Raw genomic sequence first — 24,432 nt, 5'->3', positions numbered from 1 at the left:
GAGGGGGGAGGAAGGGGCACGGAGGGCTCGCCTCTTCCCCCCCACCCCCCCTCCTTCCCCGCCTGCTGCTGCTGCTGTGTTTTGCTACGTAGCCAGCGCTGGCCTGACCCAGCAAAAGGCCCCTGATGGGAGGTGCGCGGGGATGGCATGTAAACCTTGAGAACGGAGGGGAGGGTGATAGCGCGAGCACGCGATTATTTATTATTTTTTTTTTTGGGAGGTAGGAAAGCTGTGGTGCGTGCTGCAATGTTCCATTATCCCCCGTGCTTTACGGTTAATGTCAGCCTTCGGAAAGGCAAGGCCTGCAAATGCTCCATTTGTGTTAATTAGAGATTTTTCTCCCTGAAAAGAAGAGTTGATGTTTATTACGGATCTTGATTTAAAGTCTAGGTCCAATCTCAAATTTGATAGTGCAATGCAAAGAAGCAAACCCAGCAGATTGCAATTACATGAGCTGAATTTTAACTATAACCTCTTACATCTAATAGCAATTAGGCAATAGTTTAAAACAGTCCTATCGGAGCAACAACAACACCTAATGAAAAGGTTACAGCCAAAATACGTTTGTGAAGCAGCCCCATTTTATTAAGAAATTTAACGTAGAAATCCAGATCTCTGACAAATTCTTTCTTTGCCATCTTGTCTCAAGCGTGTAGTCGCTGCCCATCCCCACCATATTTGTCTTTCACTCAGCCCAATTCTTCCACTGGACGGTACACCAAGTCCCTGTTGGTAAATAATCCCAAGCTGTCAGACTGGAGGTCACTGCTAGGACAGTTAGTAGAGGCTCAGTGCAGACACCTGCCTTGTGACTTACTGCTGTTTAACTACTTGGAGATAGATTGTTTTTAAAGTAAAACTGTAGTAGTATACGGGAAAAAAAAAAAACCACCATATTTCAGGCCAATGTAGTAAACTCCATGTGTGTATTTTTGTGCACAGTAAATGTCTTCAGTGCGTTATTCAGGAATTGGCCTTCCAAGTGTATCGCCAGTCTGTCTTTCTGGATGGTGTTCATCCTCTTACTTAGCCATAGCCTGGTGTGGTGCAGCCAGCGTCTCGTAAGTGGGTGCTGAGTTTGCTCAGTCTTTTCTCATCCCTTGACCTGGATGTCTGTCTTAAGGAAGCTTCATGGCAAATTTTCAATCTTGCTACCATCCATTTCAGCTACTAGGGAGATTTAAAAAAAAAAAAAAAGACTCAATACAAAACCTGGTTTTGAGTACATAGGAAAAATGTGATTACAGACTTTTTAATGAATTAGTTGTTCAGGACAAGTAGGAAAAGAATAGCTTACCTGACCCTGCCATGTGCTTTCCCCCATTTAATCTGTAAGCTATTGTTTACGTTATGAAGAATGATTTTTTTATTGAACATCTTTCTGCTTTAATTAAAGGAGTATATTATCTCTGAGATCTCTGTCGGCTCTTAAGAGTGTGTTTGTCTGGTACAGATGTAGCAAGGGAGCTAAATACCCAAATGCTGAAACCCTCCCCCAAGAATACAGTGTAGATAAGTTTGGTGACAGTGCCATGTGTTTACAAAGCATAGCAAAAGGAGGAAAAAGTGGAAGCAAATAGAAACGGGAACGTCCAGGTAGTTATAAAGAATGTTGAAAGTAAAGAGAGCAAATCTAACTGGGTGCAAAAGAGCATGAGGAACAGGCAAGGAATTCTCAGACACGGTTCATGCAGTATGATTGTGGAAATGTCTCTTTTTTTAAGAGTCAAATTTGTGTAGAGCTTCTTCTCCCTGAGAGCAGCTTTCTGCTCTGTTGTGGAAACCAGACAGCATTTTAATTGGAGACACAGCTGGTTTTAGGGAGGAGGGCTTCTCATGTCTATGGTCCCTCTGCTTCTGTATTGCATGCGGAGTAGCTGGTGCTCATAAGATAGGAATGAGAATTAGGAAACTCTTCTTTCTCGCTCCTTAGCGGAAGAGAGGTGAGTACGTAGAACAGCTTTAAATTCTGGGCAGTGATGATAACTTCCATTCCTGTTGCTTGTCTCTTCAGAGCTAGCTGAAGGGCTGCTGCTACTGTAGTTAAGGAATCTGTGACAGTTAAATTCATCTGAGAGATACTTTTAATTTGGTATACCCACAGAAATGATCGCTGTATCTTCTATATTTTTTGCTGCAACTGTCTAAGCAGACCATGCCTCCTGAATTTCAGTGTTAACTTTTGGGAAGAGTAGATGGTGTGCTTTCTTTTTCCTAGTTCATTTCCTATTTCAAAGCTTAAGGTCTCCCAATTGGTATTCTTCCTGTTTAATAGTGCTGAAGCTGGGGGTTCGAAATTTGCTGGCATAAATAAAGTTTAGCCATGTTGTGGTTAACTCTTTCGTGTTAGTTTTGCATCCTGTTCCCAGCTATCTGTAAATACTTTAACCAAATCCCAACGTAAGGAGGTAACAACTGATAATTTCCTTATTTGGTTTGCTTGAATCACAAAGACCTTTTCAGCTTCTTGATTTATGGAAAAAAAAATAATCCTGAAAAAATACGTAATTCAGTTCAGGATAAGACACTGCTCAGGTTCCTTGCAGGTAAGTGCAGGTGGATTGGTTCGAATGCCAAAACTTGAAAGCAGTGCTGACGCTGCGCAGAGTAGGGTTGAGATCTGCTGCAAGGCTTTTCAGTGCTGGCTTAAAGACTGTCAGTCTTCTGGCAGGGTGGGTTATGCAGTGTGTTTTGGCAGGGGCCTTGGGGCCATTACTGCACCTTTGGGGTCAGCTTCTAGCTGTCGGTGCATCTCCAAAGTGAACTGCAGTTCTGTCCACCTTGTTGGCGAGTTCCTCCTCCTGAGGTGGTTCCCGTCAGCTCTTAGTCCAGGACACCATGAGTAAGCATCTCAGGCTCTTCTGGAGACCTAGGAGCTGCTGGTGTTTAAGGAAGTCATGACAGTGTTGATAATTCTTACAGGTAGGAAAGCCCACGATGACCCTGTGGCATGTAAGGTGGAAGATTACTGTAATTTACCAAGTAGGGTAAAGCATTTTACCATTTTGAGCGTTTTTTTTAAATGTAACTCCCAGTTGAGCTAAAGAAATGAAATAATGATGTTTAGTGGAAGGATAGTGTTCTGGTTTGAGTCCACCAGTTGTTTTTAGGAAATATTGGAGCATTGGGAAACTTGAAAAAGGGGCTTGTTAGTCGCTATTTCCTGGATTTCCATGCTGAAATCACATTATTTGGTAAACTGTTAATCCTATGATAAAATGGTACTGGGGAAAGGGTGTAATGAGTTTTCGCTCTAATCTGATTGATCAGAAATTTGAAGTGATAAGTGTTGCCCCTCCATAATGATTCCGCTTATTTCTATGTTCATTTTTAACCTAGTAAGATCTACAAGCCTCCTGTTTGCCTGAGGAAGGCAGTTTTTGCTCTGTGGCCTTTTTGTATTGATCTGTCTCTACTAAGTAGCAGTATAATGCTGTTGTTTCAATGTCAGAGGTACTTACAATACCAACTTGAAACCACATAGGGCCAAGAACACAATTCTGATGCCAGTTTTGTTTAGGGATCCTGAAGAAATACAGCATTTTTGTTTTCTTGTAAGAACGTACAACTGTTTCCAATAAAATGTAGAAACACTGTGCCTGAACCCTCAGTATCACTTTCAGCTGAATCTAAGAGGAAACTTGAGAATATATAGGATCAAATCAGAAGTTTGCCCAGCACTGAACTGTTTCTAGAAGTTGCAAATAATGGATTCCAAGGTAATACTAAAGAAACAAGTAAACTAGGCAATAGATTAAAAAATATTTCCATTTTGTTTTGATCTCTCCAGTTACAAGTTTCATCTGATTTCCTGCTAGTTGTGTTGGTCTGAGTGGATGATAAGAGTAATATCAATAGATTAAGGAAAGATATAGGTACATAAAACTTCAAGGCCATGGAAGGCATATCTTGTGAAGATTTTACTTCAAAATAGAATTTGCTGCTTTGAGAGTTTCAAAGGCAAATCCAGAAAAAAAAATGGGAATGGGACTATGCAATGACAGTTGCATTTAAGAAACACCATTCAGAAAGTGCTGCAAACAAAAAATCAACCTATTTAAATGTTGACTCTGTAGTGAGCACTATTTTTGCTAACAAAGTTGCTTCATTTCCTCCAGGTTTGCTACTGTACAAGGTTAGTGCCACCCATACATGTGTGGAGAGATGGTCCTCCTTAGTATCTGACATCAGGTCCCACTTGAGATTTGCAAAGTGGATGTCTTATCTCTCTCTCTTTTTCCCCGAAGAGCTTGGCCTGCTCAGCATCTGCTCAGTGTACGCTGATAACATTGAGTTCAGCATAAAGCACAACTGCCCTGGGCGCTTCCACTGAAAAATAACTTGTGGAGAAGAAATGGAGCCTTCTCTTTACGTTAGTTAAAATGTTGGTCCGAGGGCAGATCTGTGTCTATGCCATTCCAAAGTAGTTAATCCGGGTACTGGGTAATGAGATGGTCAGCAGCAAAGGCAAGTTGAATGTGTGTATGTACACGCACACCTGTGCATGCACAGAAACACATACATGTGTATCGAAACAAATACATGACATTAATCAAAAATGTCATCTCTTCTGACAAGATTTCACCAGTCTGCTGACCCGATGTCTAGGGAATCTGAGAGACCTGAAGATGGTATATGTCAGAGGTTTTTACCGTCAGCTTCTCTGAATTCAATGTTAACAAATTCAGAGTGTTCATAGGTCCCTTGTTTTGGTCACCTCTTGAAAATTCTTCATTGTTTTTATTCAAGAATGGCTGTACCTCCTCTTACCCACCTTTTCTGCATTGTTTTCTTTAGCGCTCCAGTCGCTTTCTTTAATTGTGCTTAGGAAGTCTTAAGTCACTCAGTAGCAGCAAGTCTGCTCGCTATCTGGGAAGTGGGATCTTTGTTTATTTATTGTACCTACCAGGGCTTTACCTATGCTTCAGTGTATGCTCTGTGTTTAAGACAAGAGTTGTAGGACTGGATTGTGATCAGACTGAGGTGTGCACAAACCCAGGTTTTCACTTCTAAGCAAGTTCTATCAATTTATTAGGTTAAAAAAAAAAAAGCAAACAGCCCACCCTTCCTCTTCAAAGAAAAAGTAACACAGCTCCTGTTCTCAAATACTATAGCCAGCTAAATATATATGGACTTGAAGAATACCCAACTCACGTATTCATCTCACTTGTCCTTGCAGATACTCACTTAAGTCCAAGAGAGAAAGAGAATTTCCTTTTAGTTTGATTTACAGTCTGTTCAGTATGTTGCTAGAGAGAATCCTAATTCTGCAAGCTGTTTCTTATCCCAATTTGACTTACTGATTTTATTCTGGAATCTAGGCACTTAGAAGATGGCATAAAGATTAGGAGTGTGCTACATCCTCTAGGGATTGAAGTCCCAAAGGAAGATGAGTAACAGAAATAATGAAGCCAGTTGCTGAGGTCTGCTGAAATTTGCCAGCGTATTGTGGCAGTATGAACAGTTGTATCAAAGAGGTCATGTTTGAACTAAAAAGTGAATTGAGCTACATGGTTAAATCTGTCCATGAAAATTTATGGGGAGGAGCCACTCATCACTGAGGAACTCTGAAGTGTGGGGAAAATATTACCAAACAATGCAGAAATGTGGAAACTCAAGCCAGAGTCTTCTGTGAGCAGAAGAAAAAATTCAACCAAGTTAAACCACTGCTTTTGACAAGCTCTAAATGGACTGTAGCTGCTACTGAATGTTATTCCTAGAGGGGAATGAAACATTGACAGTTGGTCTCAAATTGAATCTGGCTTGCTATTTTTCAAAGAACTAACCATCTCAAATGCCATGTATAAAAGCAAAAAGAGTGTCTTGTTGAAAACAAATTGCTCAAAGGTAGTGCAGACTGCAGAATGATGCACCACCTTGTTCTAGGACAGCAAGTCCTCTGCTGTTCCCTGTACCCTGTGCTCATGGTTCCTTAAGTTGTGACAGTTAAAGTCGTCTGTCCCAGGCTCCAAGTTGATTGGGAAAGACCTAAATGTTGTCCTGTACAGCTCTTGTATAAATTGGTTGATTGATGAACAACCGCTTCAGGGTGATGTGATGATTAGTTGACAAAATAACTGCATCTTTCTTAGTAGCTGCTTGTAGGTAAAGTATTTAGTCTTTGATGTTAAAGTAAACTGATCTGAAATAAAGATCATTTTGAGTTCCAGAAAGAGTTTGGAAACTGGAATAATTTACTTAGCAAAGAGTTCCTGTGTCATCTTCTGAGAGAGTGCTAGCACTGAAGGTGAGAGTGTTGTTTCTTTGCTGTCAAACTCAAATAAAAGCATGGTTGGAACACAGCCTTAGAGTAGTCATCTACACATAGGAGTTGATTCTGAAGGACTGTTTATTCCATGTGTTACGGGGGTTGTATGGTATTTTGCCTCTTTAGCACATGCCATGGATGCTCACCTTTTTAAAAAATACCATTTCTAGATTTCTCATACTCGCTACCAGTTCTATGTCCAGTGCTTAATTTGCTCAAGATTTTCACGATTGTTGTCTACCTCACAGTCTTAGGTTTACTTACAGGAGAAGGGAGTATTGTCAGGTGGTTTTGGGGACAGATTTTTTTTTTTATGTCTTTCAGCCAATTTGATTTGTGTTGCTTTACAATATCATCAGAGATTGGATTGCAAACCAGAACTTGCTGGTTGACCCTGTAATACTGGTGCTTATAGTTAGAAGTGACTGTAGTACAGGCACGTGTGAGTTAGGATGGAGAACAGACTTAGGACTTCTCTGTTGTGCGACTCTAACATTCTTTGAAAACTTTCTAATTCAATGGAAAAAAGTAAGGTAGTCTACCCCAGTTGTTTACTAGGGGGAAGAATATAAGCAGGGCTGGTAGTGAGGAGCAATTAGCTTATTGCAAATCCACATCCCTATTCACAGCACAGTTGGTTGTTTATAACCATGACCTAAAAGCTGGTTTCCGGAAATGGCTGAGGGATTCACAAGCTGTCACTGGCACCGCAGGGAACAGTCCCACCCGTCCGCCTTGGCTGTGTGTGTGACCCTGTTGTGACTCGGCTCATCTTGCTGACCTGGTAGAAATTACCCCTTACAGCTGTGTGGATTTTCCTCTGATTTGGCCCAAAGTGCCAGGCATAGGGGTCGTGGGAGTGCGGAGCTGGAGTGGAGAGGCTGGACGTAAAGGAGGCCAGCTGGTCTCTGCTGGGCCAGCAGAGGTTGAGGGGCAGCCCCGTTCCTTTTGGTGGCAGGCGGCCATCAAGTTGACTCAACCCTCTTGTGAAACTTCACCCTGAGAGTTTATTTCCCGCCTAGAATAAAATTCAGTTGCTTTGCAACATCCAGATTTGTTTATTTTAATATGGAACAGTATTGTTAACTCGAGTGCCTAAAATCACAGGGGTTTAAAAATAAAGGAGCTTAAAAAAAAAAAAAACCTCTTAAACTATCTTTTTTAAGTTCCTTTACTGGATTCTGACATTTTTAGTACATAGTAAAAAATAGTTTTAGACCCTGTAGCAGCAGCTCTTTTCCAGAAGACTCAGCCAAGAATAGGACTCTTGTGCTGAGAAATGTGTAAACACGTAAGACAGTTCTTTCCTCAAAGAGCTTGCAGCCTAGTGCCAAGCAGGGTGGTGAGTTTGATGTGGGAGCTGGAATGTAGATGCATGAAACTCAAACAGGCCACAAAGTACCCATTTGATGGAAACAACTTCTAAGCCCTGCTGAGTAGGGATGGATTCAATCTAGGGTTCAAGCAAAAGGTTCTGATATTCATTAGTGGTGGCCTGAGATAGCCGTACTTCTGTTAGTGTTAGAGCTGCACCTTTGAGAATAATGTTTGTGGTATTTGAACACACTAATTAAATCAGGTCCTTTTGTACTAGAGGACGTCGATAAGGTGTTTATTCTGGTCAGAAAAGCAAAATGCCTGTTGCTGTGTTCTGCACTTCCACACAACTTTCTGTTACCTTTGATTGGATTATTTGGATTAGAAGTTACTTGTACTGTGTATTTAGACACGGGTCTGGCAGGGTTATTTGTTGAGTCACGGTGCAGTGTCTAGTTGACTTTGGAAATAGTTCATTTGCTTTCCTGTAGTACAAAATATAAAATCTGACAGTCTGAAGAGGCAGCAGAAATGTCTCTGCATCATGGAAAAGGGAATGCTGCAGAGCATGGCACAGACAACTGAAGTTTGGGCAGGACTGCTACTGACCTGGAATCAGAAGGCTTGTGAGGATCCATACTCACTTCTCAGAGAGCCACTGAGAACTCTTCTGTGCTCCCAAGCATTGTGCCCGTAATACCTATGGTTTCGGTCTGGGTTTGTCTGTTACCTCTGTAATCCCAACTATCCCAGTTAATGGAAAGCCACCTACCCTATACAACACCATCCTGATCTTCAAGTATTTTAAAAGAAATATCTTCCTTGAATCAGGTACTCAAATACTAACATCAACATTCACATCTACATCACTTGTTGTGCAGTCTGAAATCTCACAGTTGCCATGCAACTCTCCTATATGCATGCACGTGTTTATAGAATTCATAAAATGTAGGGATAGCAGTTCATTCCATTCCATGATCTGTACAGTTTGATTAACAAGCAGCCTTTAATAATAAGATTAAGTGGTTGTGAATTGGGAAGTATGATGTGAGGCCATGAATTAGTGTGCAGTGGGATGTGTTATATCTTTTCCTAGTGTGCTGTCTTGACTATTTCTGAGCTGCCAGTCACATACAAAGCATCAAAACCCTTAGTTCCTCTTCTAGCTTCAGTTTTGAAAAAGATGTCCCAATAGAATTTTGAAATTAAAGAACTCTGTTTTGTAGAACAGTAAGATTTTACAGTTTGTGTGTGGCCTTCAAAGATGCAGGGCCAAATTGTGTTAATTTCGATGACAGGAGATTTAATATGACTTTTTTTCTTGAAAGGTTGTTTCTTTTGCAATGAAGATTTGGATTCTGTTCCTAGGGATACTGTTTCTGTCACTACAGACTTTTTGTGCAGTTTCAGAGTTTGTTGGGATTTTTTTTAGTTTACTGAATATTTGTGTTCACAAGTCCAGAATGTAAGCATTTCATTTTTTTTGTCTGCTTTTCTGGGTAAAGGGTCATTTTATCATTTGTTCTTGCTCTGGGCTCTGGAGGTGCCCTGCAAATGAGTAATCGTGGTGGTTCACTTTACCTGAGTCACTATGCATTTATGCTCTTGAATTTTTGAAGACTGCTCTGAAACAAGTTAGTATGAACAGAGAAAAGATGAATTCTTGTTTGATCACAAGCAGGCAAATTTCAATGTTTGTCCCTTTTTTGCTTCTCCCCCCCACCACTTGAAGAGTTCTTTACAAAGCATTTCTCCTGCTCACCCCTTCATCTTGATTCCTATAGAGAGGGCTTTGTATCTACTTTACAGTTCTTATTTCGTGAACCAGCGAGTATGCCTCAAATCTTGCCTAATTTTTTCTCTGATTTAAATACATCCTGTGCAAGATGTCTCTCATGTTCATTAGTTCCTTAAGTTTCAGATAAGCAGCTCTAGAGATTGTTAATTTTCAAGGAAAAATCTGCCATGTAAGCACAAGGACTTAGCAGGATCATAGAACAGCCCAGGCCGGAAGGGACCTTGGAAGATCATCAGGTCCATGGGAAAAGGGAGCCTAGGTGAGGTTATCTAGCACCTGTACAGTCACATCTCAAAAACCTCCAGTGATGGGGACCCTACCACATCACTGGGGAGGTTGTTCCAGTGATTGATCCTTCTCACTGTAAAAAAATTTCTTTCTTACATCAAGACAAAACCACTTCTGACACAGCTTGTACCTGTTGCCTCTTTTTTCCATGTGGCTCCTTGTGAAGAGGGAGCAGCGAAGATCCTCCTTAGTCCAGAAACAGTTCCTGGAACTACAAAGGGAGAAATTAATCTCCCAGGTTTTCATATCAGCACTAAGTAAATAATCTATAACTCTCAGGAAGTAAGCCAAAGGCATTTAGTAATCATTGAAATACCATGTTTCTAACTTGTGTGTTTAGAATTGAAGTGAACAGGCTGAGTCAAAAATCACATCTGCCAAGGAAATTGTAAATATTATCAGATGTTGGAAGTAAGGCATTATAGCCTAGCTTCTCGAATTTTGCAGGCTCTAGGAAGACAACTTCTGAGCGATTGATATGTCATGCTTTTAACACACTAAGCTGAAGGAGTCATGTTTTCTGATCTGTAGTTTTAATTAAACTAGGTACATACCCATGATTATGATTTTGATTGGCCCCACAGGTTGTGGTGGCCTGATCTAACGGCTTTTAGACTAGAGGTCTTCCTCGCCTCCCAGTAGCCTAAATAACAATTAAATGTTTAAAGGTTTCAGAGAAGTTTACTCTCATGAAAGGCAGTTCATTGGTTTAACAGGCATCGGATGTTTTTGTTTCTGTCTTACTGATACTGAAAAGACTTCTTTGAATAAGCAAAAGGTCTGTATAGGGGTCAGAATAACTGATGTTCTCAAGAACCTTGTGATTGGAATGAAGAACACCTTAGACTGCTGGTGACATATGTGGGTCTTATACTGCATTGAGGGCTCTCTTTTTCACCAGAGTAAGATAAATGTGTGTGTTTATATATGTATGTACACACGCACACAAAAGATTTTCTGTTTGACAGGCTTTTTCATCCTTTATTGGTAAGGAGCAAGAGTAATCAATGCTTAAAATCCTGGTGATTCTTACAATAACTATGATACCTAAAATCAGTATGTGACATTTTCATGAATAAACATTTTCCTTTCTTGAACCTACACCTTTGTTTTCTGTAAGAACTTCTCAGCCAGAAGTGATATATTTGAATTACAGTTTACTTGAGTTTATGGGAAAAATACAAATTTTCCATATGAAGGAAATCATCCAACCATTTCCAATTTGTACCTTCTTCTACTGGAGAAAAAAGTAGTCAATTTTCTATTTCATGTAGTCATCCAACTCATCTCCTCTCATTTTTCTTCCCTTCTCCTTAAGGGTTCTGTGGTATCTGTTAGATAAAATTCAACACCAACCCCCCCCCCCCCCCCAAATTAATTTCACAAAGCTTAACATATTGGAAATTGGTCCATGGGTGAGAAACACAGGTACCTAGAGAGAAAATACAACATACTGGGGAGGGGTGGCTTTGTTTTGGTTGTTGGTATAAAGCTAATCTCCTTGACAAATGATTAATCATGATAATTCTATATTTGTGTAGGTTATGTAACAGATTACAAGAAATATGAGAAGAATAGAACCAGGTGCATCATGATCTTCCTGTGTTTGTGGAGATCCTGAAACATACTACTGAAGCGTGTCTTTTCAAGGTACTTACACGTGCTTTAACTCTGTAATTCAATGGTTGCCTGATTTGGCATATTGACGTTATTCCATGAAAATGATCGTATTTATGAAAACCTTCCTGCAGCTCTCTCTTATTCTGCAGTGAAACTTGCCTGCAGTCCAGGGTGGGTTAGCTGGATTTCAGAGTCCGCCTACTTGGTAGCTCTAAAACAAAAGGGACTTAAGAGATGAAAGCTGGAATTCAAGTTTTAGCCAAGTTATTCAGAGGAAACAAAATTCTAATGTGATAAATGAGGTGGTCTCCAGGACACTGTAGTAGAAGTTGCTTCCTGGATAGGTAAATGACCAAAATGGGTAATTATCTCCAACTATAGTTGTGCGTACTTTCTGTTAGGCTGGAGACTGGGTGAAGCTTCTGTGCTCCGCTACTGGATGATTCTATGGATAGACCAGAGAATAGGTATCCTCTTAACAGCACAAGAGGAAGGAAAAGACCAGTTGACTTCCTTTTTTGTATGAACTGTAGTTTTGTGTATTTTTATGGATATCAAGATATATCTAATAAAATAAAGGTGACTGGCTTAAATTTTCTTCCTGTTAGTTTCAGGGTATACAAGGTCCTATTCCTGTCATCCCGCTCTTAAGAGCTTACAGCCCTAAAAGACAAAGCAGTGTTTTTATTTAGGGGACTGATTAGAATAGAAAGTGAGAGATGTAGTGTAGCAGGCAGTGACCTCATGATCAGACTACACCATTAATCAATATTTTAAAATCAGTGTTACAACAGCAATAGTTAATGTGGATCACTTGGGTACAGTGAGCAGTTGGCCACAGTCCAAAACATTTCTTTTTCTCTCCACCAGTTCTGTTTCAGCTCACTAATCGCTCATCTGGGGATGCTGCTGTGTTCAGCTCATGGTCCAGGGATAAGTGTATTACATAAAGGAAAACTGTAATTTGCCTGGTTAGGTTTGTTTATTTAAAGAAACCTAGCTATAGATCATACTAGATCACTTAAATGACTGGCTTTTCCTCAAGGAAAACATGACCTTTGCTTTTTTTTTTCTTTCTCTTTTTCTTCTTTCTTTTATGTAACTTTATTGTTTTGTGGAACAACAAATGCTTGGACCTCTTATGATTAGCTCTGAACCCATTGTTAAAATTAATCCAGTCTCTCATGCCAGGAGGTGTTTGCCTGCATCCCCCCATGTAAATAGTATCAAAAAAGAAAGAAAAGATTGTTCGTGATTTAGGCAATATTTTGCAGGAACGGTAGCAATTTTATATAAGAACCTCTTATAGGAGAGGTATGATGAACAGGAAGAATTTAATAAATCACAATGGCAACTGATCTTTGTGATGACTTTTTTATGTGAATTACTACAAAATTGAAAAACTGGAATTCATTGCAATTTTTAGTTTCTATGTTAAATACAACTCATATATTTCAATGCATACACACTGAAAAATGTAATCTTTGTGATGTTCTGTAGATGGCCTGTAATGCATGACTGAAATGTCACTGATATTACTAAACATCTAATTGATCGTGTGTTTTTCTTTCTGTGCAGAAGCTTCAGTATGAGGCGGGGTGGATGGAGGAAACGGGCTGCTGATGGCGATGGCTGGGGAATATGGGTATGTTTAAAACCAACTGGCTTTTTTTCTTTGAAGAGGTAAATGGCAAAATGGGTAATAAGGGTTTGCAATTTTGTTAAATATGCTAAAGGTATGCTATAAATTGAAACCTTTTGCTTCACTTGAAAAACACAATTTTTTAAAAAAAAATTTTGAATTTAATCTGGTGTTGAAGTCTTAATTCGTAATCATCCACTAAATTGCGTTATTAATATGTGCAGACTTTTTGAATAGCTTTAACCACCATTTAAAACTAAGTAATTTTAAAATTATTTTTAGAAGTTGTCACCGCTTTCTTTATAGTTGGACATACAGTAACTGAGGCACCTGATTTACTTATGCTTCTACTGTCTTATCTATATTTAAGAACAGAAAATATGTGGAGTTTGAGTATTCTCTGCATTGTTTCTTTGGTCAATGAGAACTCTGGCTTAGCATCCAAACTTGCATTACTCTCTGATCTCTCTTTTCTTCTTTTTTCTTTTTCTTCTATAAGGGTTTTTATATAGATGGAATATCTTCCTTATAGAATAAGAAAAAAGGAGTATGAAATAAATCCTGTCGTGTTGGTAACAAGATACCGTACCTTGCAGATAAATTTTAGTGTAGAGGACTTGCTATTTTTTGTTTAGGGAAAAAAGCATGTGTCTTTTATAAGTCAACAAAAATAGATTTGAAGGAATGCTGCATACTTCCAGTTTTCTCATAATTGACTAGTTTCAGTCTGTAAACACAAGAAAACAGCACTAGCATCATGGGTTTTGTTTTGTTTGTCTGTTCAACTTAAAAACTAGGGAGGATACATGTCGGCAAAGGTTAAGAAATTGGAGGATCAATTCCGGTCAGATTCAGCCATAGAGCACCAGAAGGATGGAAATTCATCAAGTATCTTTAGTGGAGTCGCCATCTATGTCAATGGCTTTACAGGTGAAGCTTTTATTTTTTAAGGATCTGTTCTGTTTTGTTCCAGTGTCTGTTCAATGTCCAAAGTGTAGTAAAGGACTATAAAACACGTGTGTTTGTATCTAAGTAAATATGTAACAATTCCCATATATCTTAAATTTTGTGTATTATGTTCCTTTTGTATTTCATTATTTAGATTTTCAATATAAAGTCACATTTAGTTTCTGAATATATCTAATACTTTATTAAATAGTTTACATGAATGGTCACTGTTAGAAATAGGAGTAAATTTTTCCACCCTTCACCAGAACTTTCTTGATTTGTGTCCAATTCACTATTCAGAACATTGTTTGTGCTGACCCAAACCTTTTGTTGCCAATGTGGCACCACTGCAAAGGTTCTCCAAAAGCTTTTTTTTTTCCTACTTCTTGCAAAGAATTCTTTTTTACATGATGAAAAACATTCCTAATGTGAATAATTACTGGGGTGATCAGTAATGTTAGAGGGAATAAGAATAGATGTTAGTTTATAAGGTAGTCTCTCTTCCTTGCAGTAATTCAAGAATAGTCTGGTAAGGAAGTGTTACCTGCTTTAAGTCAGAAATTGTACAGTAGGAGTTCTTTGCTGTTGCTAAACCCTTTTGATATTAATTTTCTGTTCTGCATGTAAACTGCTCTCTCAAACCGATTAAAATGCAAGTGAGTTAATCTAATACTGGATTTTGTGTTATGTTGCAGTAAAGTGGTTTTTTTTTTTAGTTTAGCATTAAATCCACTTGAGTATTTTCCCCCCCCCATCCTTTATACATATTGTGGAAAGATCCTCTGTAACAATCAGAATGTTTGTGTTTTGAATCACTCTTTTCAGAAATGTTTTTCTACGTTTCTTAAATGCGTTTCTGATTTGGTCTTTGAAAACTTGCAAGGTTTTCAGGGGAAGAACAATGCTTTGCACTCGTTCTGATCATGACATTGTTTCTCAACCACTGTTTTTCTTAATGTATTTGCTGACACAAAGCAGGAATATTTCTGTTTTAAAATTTTATAGATCCCTCAGCTGATGAATTAAGACGGCTAATGATGTTGCATGGAGGCCAATACCATGTATATTATTCCAGATCAAAAACAACGCACATCATTGCCACCAATCTTCCAAATGCCAAAATAAAAGAACTGAAAGGAGAAAAAGTAGTTCGCCCAGAGTGGATCATGGAAAGGTGAGTTTTGATCTACTGCTTTTAGAGATTTCTTCCTTTGTGGAGAAAAAAAATGTAGAAAAATAGCTTTATAAAAGGTTTCATTTTGGGATTATGGTTTAGTTTAAAATAAATCTATCCTTGCAACAGCTGAGTAAAAATACCACTGTCATATTGAAGATTTGCTTCTTTGTGATTGTTCCTTAGGTAACTTTGCTAAGAACGTTCAGAGAATCTCAGGCATAGCACAAAACCGAACATTAGCCTGTTAATTCCATTTTAATATCCAGTCAATTGGCCAGCCCTCATCTCAATAAGTTTTTATAAATGTCAGATGATGTTTTTTAATTAACCTCTTGCCTTGTGCTTTGCCTGAGTTTCTTATTACCTGTAAATAAAGAAAGTCAATTTAAAAGCATTTTCATAAAACTGAAATTAATTCACCCAAGGATTCATCATGTTATACGAGTTTGTAAAAACAAAATGAAACCCATGGTTTGATTTCCAAATAACTTAAGTCTATTGGTTCTTCTACTCGCTGAAATATATAGGATCAACTAAAGTTGTCCTCAGGCCCTTGAAAAAGATGATAGCAAGGCTCAGAGCAGTTAATCTGGCTTGCATCTGTCTTCTTCCATCTGAGGAGCCCATGGGAAATATGGCAGGCAGGAACACATTCTGGAAATCGTTTTGTCAGTGTCATACTATTCTTAACTAGTCTCTCCTAGATGCCCAGCAGAAACAGGCAAAGAACTGTTTCTGTGTGCATACTTGTAAAATGCTGTTCTCAGTTCCATATAACTTTTTGATTTTGGATTCAAATGTTTCATGTCGTGCAACTTCTTAAATGTGATTGCTGTTTTCTGTTTGTTTGCTTTAATTTAGGTCAGAAATGACAGGTTCTTTGGTTTGGAAAAGATGTTAGTTATTTGTTGTTTTTAAAGCTTTGGTGTCTTACCCATGAACTTCAGTACTTGGAAAATTGGCAGGAGATGTGTTGTGGTTTGAAAGTTGTGGATATTTTCATTGCCCATTAAAGTTCCTAGTGATTTTAACCAAGTTGGAAAAATCAGTTTACTTTCAGTAGAGACCTGCTAAAACTTAATCTATGAAATCTCCTAAAACTTTCCTTACGGTGTCTTGTGTTCAGTTTCTGCATCTCCTGTTTCTAGAAGGTTATACTGTAAGGTAAGTCAGAAGAACTGAGGCAGATTCCTTCAATTAGGCACAAGGAAGCAGGGAGCTGACTGTCTCAGTAGAACAGGGCTCATGTCAGAATCTGGAGTAAAAGCTAATTTCACAAGAACACCCTGTTTTTCCTGTTCTCTCAACAATATTGGAGAACGCTCATTAGTTAAATACTCTTTCACTGTGTAGTACCTTGCCACATGGAATACCAAGTGATGTTATCCTCAGTAGTTCAGTTGGTGAAAATCTGTGCAGTGGATCTAGAGGTTTGAAATTTGCTCAATATTCTTATGCACTTCATGACAGTGCAGTCTGATGGACTTTATTTTTGAGTTTGGTTAAAATCAACCCTAAAATGTTACTGTCATGTATTGCCAATAAAACAGTGTTGTTAGATCTTTAGTCCTGCCAACCAAGGTTGCAAAATGAAAGATTGTTTGTCCGTCCAGCTTTATTTCTTTGTGTACACACACTTATGATTTTGTTCTTAATTATATGATCACGTCGTCTTGTTTCGCTATGGTACTTGCCACATTCTCTACACAGAAAAGATTGAATTCAGGTTGCAAACTGCTAATTCATTGTCTTGTTTTCTGCTTCTTTCCTTTGTAACCCTATTCCTTATTTACTGCATGTGACTTGAAATCTTTGCTGAAAAATGTAATGAATAATTAATTCCCGTCTTCTGTTGGTGCTTATCGCTATAGCATCTGACTGCTTTCCAAAGATTAATGAACTTACCACAGCACTTATCACAATAGCTGTTATTTTAATTTTTTGTTTAGGGGCCACCAAAGAGATTTTGGTAAAACACCAAAAATGTCAGTAATTTGGAGTTTGCCATGTGAACTGTGTAAGATAGGATTTTTCAGAGTTACTTATACAAGAATGGTAAGGCATGTGTTGAAGTTTATTTCTGCATTAAAAGCTTTGCGTATTCTGAACTGTGAACATTCTGATCTATGGTCCAAGTCAGACATTTATAAACCTGTTGTTAAGTGCAAATGGCTGTATCAGAAGCAAGTGGAAGGCCAAAGATGTTGCTGGCCTGCTCTTGAATGGTGGGGGAACCTTGTGACAAAGAATATGGAAAAAGCTGAGGTGCTCGATACCGTGTTTTCTTCAGGCTTTACTGGCACAGTCTACTTTCATGCCTTGAAGGCCTGTGTGCCTAGTGGCAGAGTTTGGAGAAAAGATGTGCTACTAAAGGCATACAAAGCAAAAGTTGTGGTTCCCTTGAGCAATCCTGACATAAACAACTCTGTAGGACCAGACAGGATGCATCCAAGGGAGCTGAAGAAGCCAGCTCATGTCAGTGCTGTACCTCTCTGTCATCTTCGAACATTCATGACAATCAGATGAAATCACAGAAGATTGGAAAAAGGCAAATGACTTGCCATCTCCTAAAAGGAAAGAAAAAGAAGCCAGGGAACTGCACTGTGATCAGCTTCACCACAGTCACTGAAGATAAAGGAATGTGCCTTCCTCGAAGCTATGTCTGGGGTGGCACACCATGCCTGACCGGTCTGGTTGTCCTCTGTGGTGAGGTAACTGGACAATAGGAGAGCAGTAGATAACATTTGCTTTAACTTTAGTAGGGCTTTTGGCACAGTCTTCTGTTGCATTCTTTTAGCCAGACTGAGGAGATGAAGATTGGATAGTGGGCTGCTAGATGGGTGAAAAACTGTTTCTTGACTGTTTAGCTCAGATGGTAGTGGTCAGCAGTTCAGTTGAACTAACATCTGTTTACAGGTGACGTTTCTCAAGGGTCCATACCAGAGCTGTTGCAGTTTAATGGCTTTGTTAACAACATGGCCATTGGTGATGGCCAATCTGTCTGACACTTCTGAAGCTACATCTGGAGTTCTGTGCCTAATTTTGGGCTCCTCATTTACAAGAACGAGTGCAGTGAAGAACCACCAGGATGCATAGGGGCCTGAAGCATGTGATGTATGAAGAGAGGCCAAGGAAGCTGGTTTTGTTCAGCTTGGAGAGAGCACTTCGAAGGGGGGATCTAATTGCTGTCTTTCATTACCCATGTGCAGGTTAAGGAGAGCATGGAGCCAGATTTCTCTTCAAGGTGCACAGCAAGAAAAGAAGCAATAGGTGCAAATTGCAGCAAAGAAAAATTTGAGTATAAGGAAAAGATTTCTCATAGCGAAGGAGAGTAAGCAGTAGAACAGCTGCCTGAAGAGGCTGTAGAATCTCTGCCCTTGGGGATATTCAGTATTTGGATGGAGTCAGCCCTGAGCAACCTGAACAAAGTTAGCCTTGCTTTAGGCAGGCTTTGGACTAGAGACCTCTAGAGGTCCTTTCCAACCTAGTTGTTTAGTCATTCTAAATTCTGTGATCTAGGGAGCGTGAAAAGGGGAAGGATGTTGAACAGTGCTTCAACAATGAGATTCCCACTGCTGCCTCTTAATACAGCTTGGGGGGAAAAAAGAAAACAAAACAGCTAACTGTGTATTGATCTGGTAGTGCAGCTACTCCAGTAGCTAAAATCTTAGCATGAGCAAAATCTGTAAATGCTTTTTTTAAATGACCTTGAAATTAATGAAATGATCTTGAGATAATTACCTGGGTGGTTATGCAAGTTCACAGAGTGATACAGGAAACATTATAACCATGCATTTTAACAGCTGATTGGCTGCATCACCATTTTCTATACAAGGAAGCTTTGGAACTCTACCATGTTATTTTCAACTCTGGCAATATATAATGTAAATCATATTCCTTTATAAATGCAATATATTCATGTATCAAACAATATTTAAGTGATATATTTAAGGGTTGTTTTTACTATCCCATTTCCATAGAAACCTTACCATGTACCTATGTGTATGCTAGCCAGTTTTAATTTATCTAATTGGGTAATGCAATCTCCCATTGCATTCTTCTCTAATTGCAGCAAGACAGCTCCTCTGAAGGGCTTCTGTTCCACTGTTCAACTCCCTTGACTGTATTGCAGACTGGAGCTTGTTAAAAAGCACATCTCCAAGAGCAAGTGTTCAGGTGCTGAAGAACAGCAAAGGAGTTTGTCACCGAGCTAAATTCTCTTCAAAAAAATTAAATCCAAGTGTAACTTCAAAACTGGACGCTAATATTAAGCTGCTTTGATGTGAAAGAGGTTCCTCTGTTGCAAAAAGCTTCTGTATCTGTGACAGCGTTCAGTATGACAAGTAGTACACAAATAAGAGGTGGAATATAGGCTAAGAATGTTATCTTTTCTACCAGCAACAGGCATTGGGATGGAGAGATGAAATCATGCAGTGGTGTGTTTTTGAGAGGATTCCACTTCAGTGTCCACGATATCACTAAGGAATTCAACAGTTATTGAAGTGTAGTTGCAGTTTCAGTGGGAGAAGGAAAAGAAGAGGGAGATACAGTGGGCCGTGTAGTACAGAACTGGAATGATTGTGGAGTAGATAATTATGGAACATCTATTTGGATTTTTTTTCTCTCTAGATTTCTTCAGTGGATTTTCTCACAAGAAGGGGTAATTATCCTTTTGGAATGGAAAAAGTGGGAGTTCCTCTTTAATGGTGAAACGCATCCTAGCAGAATTCTTTCAAGTTGTGCCCAAATTTGTTTGGAACACATGTACTTGAATTGTACCAACTTAGAGATCAGTCAGCATTGCTCAGTTAGAATAACCTGGACCATTCATGATAGATACATATTTACTGTTACCACTTTTGACTGGTTGGTGTTTGTTTCTGAAATGAAATATTTGGGTATGACAAACTGACCTAACACAACTGTGTAAATGTCTTTTTTAGTACCAGTCACCACATTGGATTGAACTGAGAAGTAATTTCTAGTTATTAGAGGGAAGAGGGTTTTAGAAGGGACAATAAGTATGTATTGCAGAACAGAAATGGTAATCACCAAAGTAATAGCTTATTGTATATTTTTAAATGCTTTTAAATGTAACCTATTCCTTTTTTTGCTTGTTTCAGCATAAAAGCTGGACGTCTCCTCTCGCACATTCCGTATCAGCTTTACACCAAGCAGTCGAGTGTTCAAAAAGGTCTCAATTTTAATAGCATATGCAAACCTGAAGATGCCATGCCAGGTCCAAGCAATATAGCTAAAGATCTCAACAGGGTGTAAGTGTTTCTAATCATATATGCTGATGCTAATCATTCAACCATAACTATATGGCATTTTTAAATTGATTTCAGATTTATAGGTGGCAAACTCTGAGGAAACTGAAATAAGGTAGAAGTACATACGATATAAGTATAATATATTCTTCAGCTTAGAGACAATGAGACTGAGGGTGACCTCATGGCATCCTACTGTGTCATCACGAGGGGAGTGGAGGGGCAGGTGCTGAGCTCTGCTCTCTCGGGACAGCAGCAGGACCTGAGGGAACGGCATGGAGCTGCAACAGGGGAGTTTCAGGCTGGGTGTTAGGAAAAGATTCTTTACCATCTCCCCAGGGAAGTGGTCACAGCACCGAGTCTGCTGGCATTCTAGAAGCCTTTGAGCAATGCTGTCAGATACAGGGTTTGATTTTTTGGGTAGTCCTGTGTGGAGACAGGAGTTGAACTTGATGATTCTTGTGGGTCCCTTCCAACTTGAGAGATTTGATGATTCTGTGATTCTATAAGTAGTTGAAGATGGAACTTAAATTACCTTGACTCCAAGGTTTGTCTCTAATCTTTAGATGACACTGCTTGATAACATGACCTGGGAGTCCCTCTATATGTAGCGTATCTGTATGAAAGCAACAGGCATACATTAAAGGATTCTGACTAGTAACGTTGAAAAGTAGGTCTTCATTTCAAGAGTATTTTTTGATTACTTTGGCCGAAGGTATCTAGGAATAAATATTAATGCATGCTACTGGTTAAATTCTTAGTTTAGCCTCTTTTAAAAAAATAAGCGTACCTTACATATGGTAGCACCAAGATTTGAGTGATGCTCAAAAGAGAAAATGGATTAAAAAACCCTATTACAACAAAGAATTTTCTTAAAAGACTGCTAGAAGGGAACAGAATCAAAGACAGTAGCAAAACTCTGGTAAAGAAGTTAGAAGGTGAAAAGAAGCCTTCCACTTGAACAGTGTGTTCTGTAGAGGTGAATTTATTTTTTTTTAATTAAGATGGTTATTGCATTTTTTTCAGAAGCACGTGTTTTACTTTCTTGTACAGAGACAAGAATCACAGAATGGTTGAGGTTGGAAGGGACTTCTGGGGATCATCTGGTTCAATGCCCTTGATCAAGCAATACCAAAGATGCTGTACAAGATACTATAGTTTGGTTATGGTGATCTCTGTTCTTCCACAGTCCACTGATGTATTTAAAATCCAGTTGTGTGTAATGCTGGGGAGACTTTACCATGAATAAGATTTTTATATTTTTAGGAATAAATAAAACTGGAACACAAAATGAATATCCTAAGCAGTGTTTCTTACCCATATTTTGAACAGTGTGTGATACAATCACCATCACCTCTAGCTATTGCATTGTTGATGTTTTTTTAAATGAGAGGAATATTCAGACTTCTAAAAATATTAATTTAATCTCAAATTGTAAATTTAAAAGCCTTCTTTACCCTGTAATACTATGTACCACTGGATATACCATTGTCGAGCATGCAACTCCTGAAAGCTGTTATATTGAATATAATTTATAATTGTGATAATCTTAACAAAATTATAATAATTAACTGACTTTCTGGTATACTGGATAGTTAATTATTACCCATGTTTTTTTGTAAGTGTACTTAAATTGCTAGCTTTGGGAGTTGGAAGCGGTAGTTGTTTTTTCCAGCAGACCTAGAGTGTGCGCAACTTTTGAAGGCTGTGTTTTTAATTCTACTTAAGATTTCTATAAAGTTAATTTTTTGGAATAAAAGCTTTGTCTTTGCAGCATCAAAGTAAATATAAATTGCCAGTGCACTTGTGGAAGAATATTTTGTTTTACATGCTTAAAAGATGAAAATCAGTTTGTTTTTTTAAAGGGCAAGAATATGTTTGATTTACAGAGCTTGAACAGGTTTCTTCTTGAGAGAAGATTAAAAGGAATCTAACACATTGAACTAAATCATTTTCTAAAAAATCAAAGTTTTCTATTTGTACTTTTTTGGTAAATAGAAGAGGAAGATCACATCTGTTGATTTTAAAAAACAAAAAATTAAAAATCTCCTGATGATTCCTGCACCATTTATGCTGTCCATGGCAATACAGTTCCATTGCCAAATAAATAATTATTGTAATTCCGTTGGAGACTGATAGTCAAAATAAAGGGCTTGGGAATAGGAGTGCCCAAAATCATGCTCGCATTAGAAAAGATGTGCAAAATCCTGGTAATGCTGCAGTAATAACACAGCAACTCTGTGAAATTTTTTGTACAGCTCTACAATATTTTGTGACATTAAGAGGACATAGCCCAGAATTTGAGATAATTGTCTCGAGACTGTAAAAACTTCCCAGGTATATACTGATAACAACTGATAAGATAATACCTAGCACTTTAAGTGACCTGTAAATGTGTCTTTTTTTTAATAAAAAAAATGGTATTAAATTATCGTATCTGTTTCAGAAATCATATTAAGAAGTGTGAGATGGAAAGTGAGATCACACCCAATGGAACAAGTAGCTGGAATGAAGAAGAGGAAGAAGAAGATGGTGGTTTGGCATTTACGGAGCTGGAGCAGATCCTTCCCGGAAGGAAACAAAATGGAATCCTGTCTCAGAAGGACAGCACTGCCATTTTTAACGGACACACACACAACACGTGTACCAGTGCCTTAAAGACGCAGGATTGCTTGGTGCCCTCCAGCAACAGCGTTGCGAGTAGGTTCTCTCCAGGCCCTGTGCAGGAGGAGGACAAGACTGAAAAAGGCGTGGTTGACTTCAGAGACTGCACAACGCAGCAGTTGCAGCAAAGCAACAAAAATACAGATTTTTCGTGGAATCCACATAGGACTATGAGTAATTCATCCTCGTCTTTGCACAATAATACTAAAATAAATGGTGCTCACCACTCCACTGTTCAGGGGCCTTCAAGCACAAAAAGCACTTCTGTACCTAATCCTAGCAAGGCAGCTTCCTTACCTGTGTCCAAACCTTCAGATTGTAGTTTCATTTCTGACTTTTATTCGCGTTCAAGACTACATCATATATCAACGTGGAAGTGTGAATTGACTGAGTTTGTCAACAGCCTGCAGAGAATAAACAGTGGTGTCTTTCCAGGAAGGGAAAAATTAAAAAAATGGAAAGCAGGCAGGTCTGCACTTAAAACTGACACAGGTAGATACTTGTTTAAGAAGGTTTATATTGAGAAGGTGCCTTATATCTTTGTTCACACAGTGAATGTCTAATGAGGTGAATTAGGTTAATGTTCAATATTCACATTACAGTCAGGCTGTCTGGAAATGCCTGTGACTTCGATGCGCTGAAAACTAAAGGATTAACTACTTCTGTGTTTGTTTGTTAAATTGTCACTTAATGCAATACTCTGGTCTGTGTTTAATGCTTCCTTATAGAAATACTATTCCTGACTTTACAAAGATATGTAGATTGATTGAAGGGGTGAAAATATATCTATCAAAATATGCAAGTCTGTAGTTGCCATGTGAAAGCTTAAAGGAAAAAAAAAAAGAAAAAAAGAAAAACCTTGCTGTTTTTATATAGTTCAGTGTGAAAAATTGAAAGATGAATAACATTTGGAAATGAGATACTAACAAAACTAATTTAGATTTCTGTGTACCTCCAGGTTCTGTTTAAATGGGTAATAGTGTCATATGAGACTTCTGAACCTGGCTTGTGACAGAAGAGAAATGTTTTGTCATTATATTGCACATCAAGGGCCAAAATGAAAACATGTAATTTATGAGAGGCAAAGCGTTGCACGTAGAGATTAAGTATTTTGCATTTTTAGAATCTCTAATTTAGTCTTACGCAATTAAAAGGCTAGTTCTGTTCCATTAAAGAGATTCTGACTCTGCTATACTGCAAAAATGTTCGCTTATAATCATATGAAAATACGCTCAAGGTGATAAATTACCACATTCTAAAAATTTATTGTTAGATAAATAATTTAATGTATTTTGTGTTTATGCTATCACACCCCAGTTATAAAACATGTTAACTTATAAACTACCTTAATGTATAATTTTCTGACAAAATACGGTATAAGCTAATACATCTTTACTATCTCTTTGATTTGGCCTAGAGAATTCGAATAATTGCTGTGTT

The 24,432-nt window shown here is 38.4% G+C and overlaps 1 protein-coding gene across 4 annotated transcripts in view; it reads left to right on the top strand.

The window, feature by feature from the left end:
* Positions 1–24,432, top strand: part of REV1 (REV1 DNA directed polymerase) — a 57,171-nt gene that overhangs the window by 769 nt on the left and 31,970 nt on the right. For 2 of the 4 annotated variants that reach the window (XM_083826906.1, XM_083826905.1), the window contains exons 2-7: positions 11,213–11,321; positions 12,870–12,936; positions 13,731–13,863; positions 14,887–15,055; positions 20,182–20,331; positions 22,775–23,484. In XM_083826906.1, the coding sequence (XP_083683032.1) occupies positions 12,880–12,936; positions 13,731–13,863; positions 14,887–15,055; positions 20,182–20,331; positions 22,775–23,484 (1,219 nt within the window). In that variant the 5' untranslated portion in view covers positions 11,213–11,321; positions 12,870–12,879. The other 2 variants (XM_083826908.1, XM_083826907.1) reach the window with 2 other exon arrangements.

This window comes from Anser anser (assembly GCF_964211835.1).
Source record: "Anser anser genome assembly, chromosome: 1".
In the NCBI taxonomy this organism is placed as follows: domain Eukaryota; kingdom Metazoa; phylum Chordata; class Aves; order Anseriformes; family Anatidae; genus Anser; species Anser anser.
Note: the sequence above shows the minus strand (reverse complement) of the source record. Positions and strands in the feature narration are given on the sequence as shown.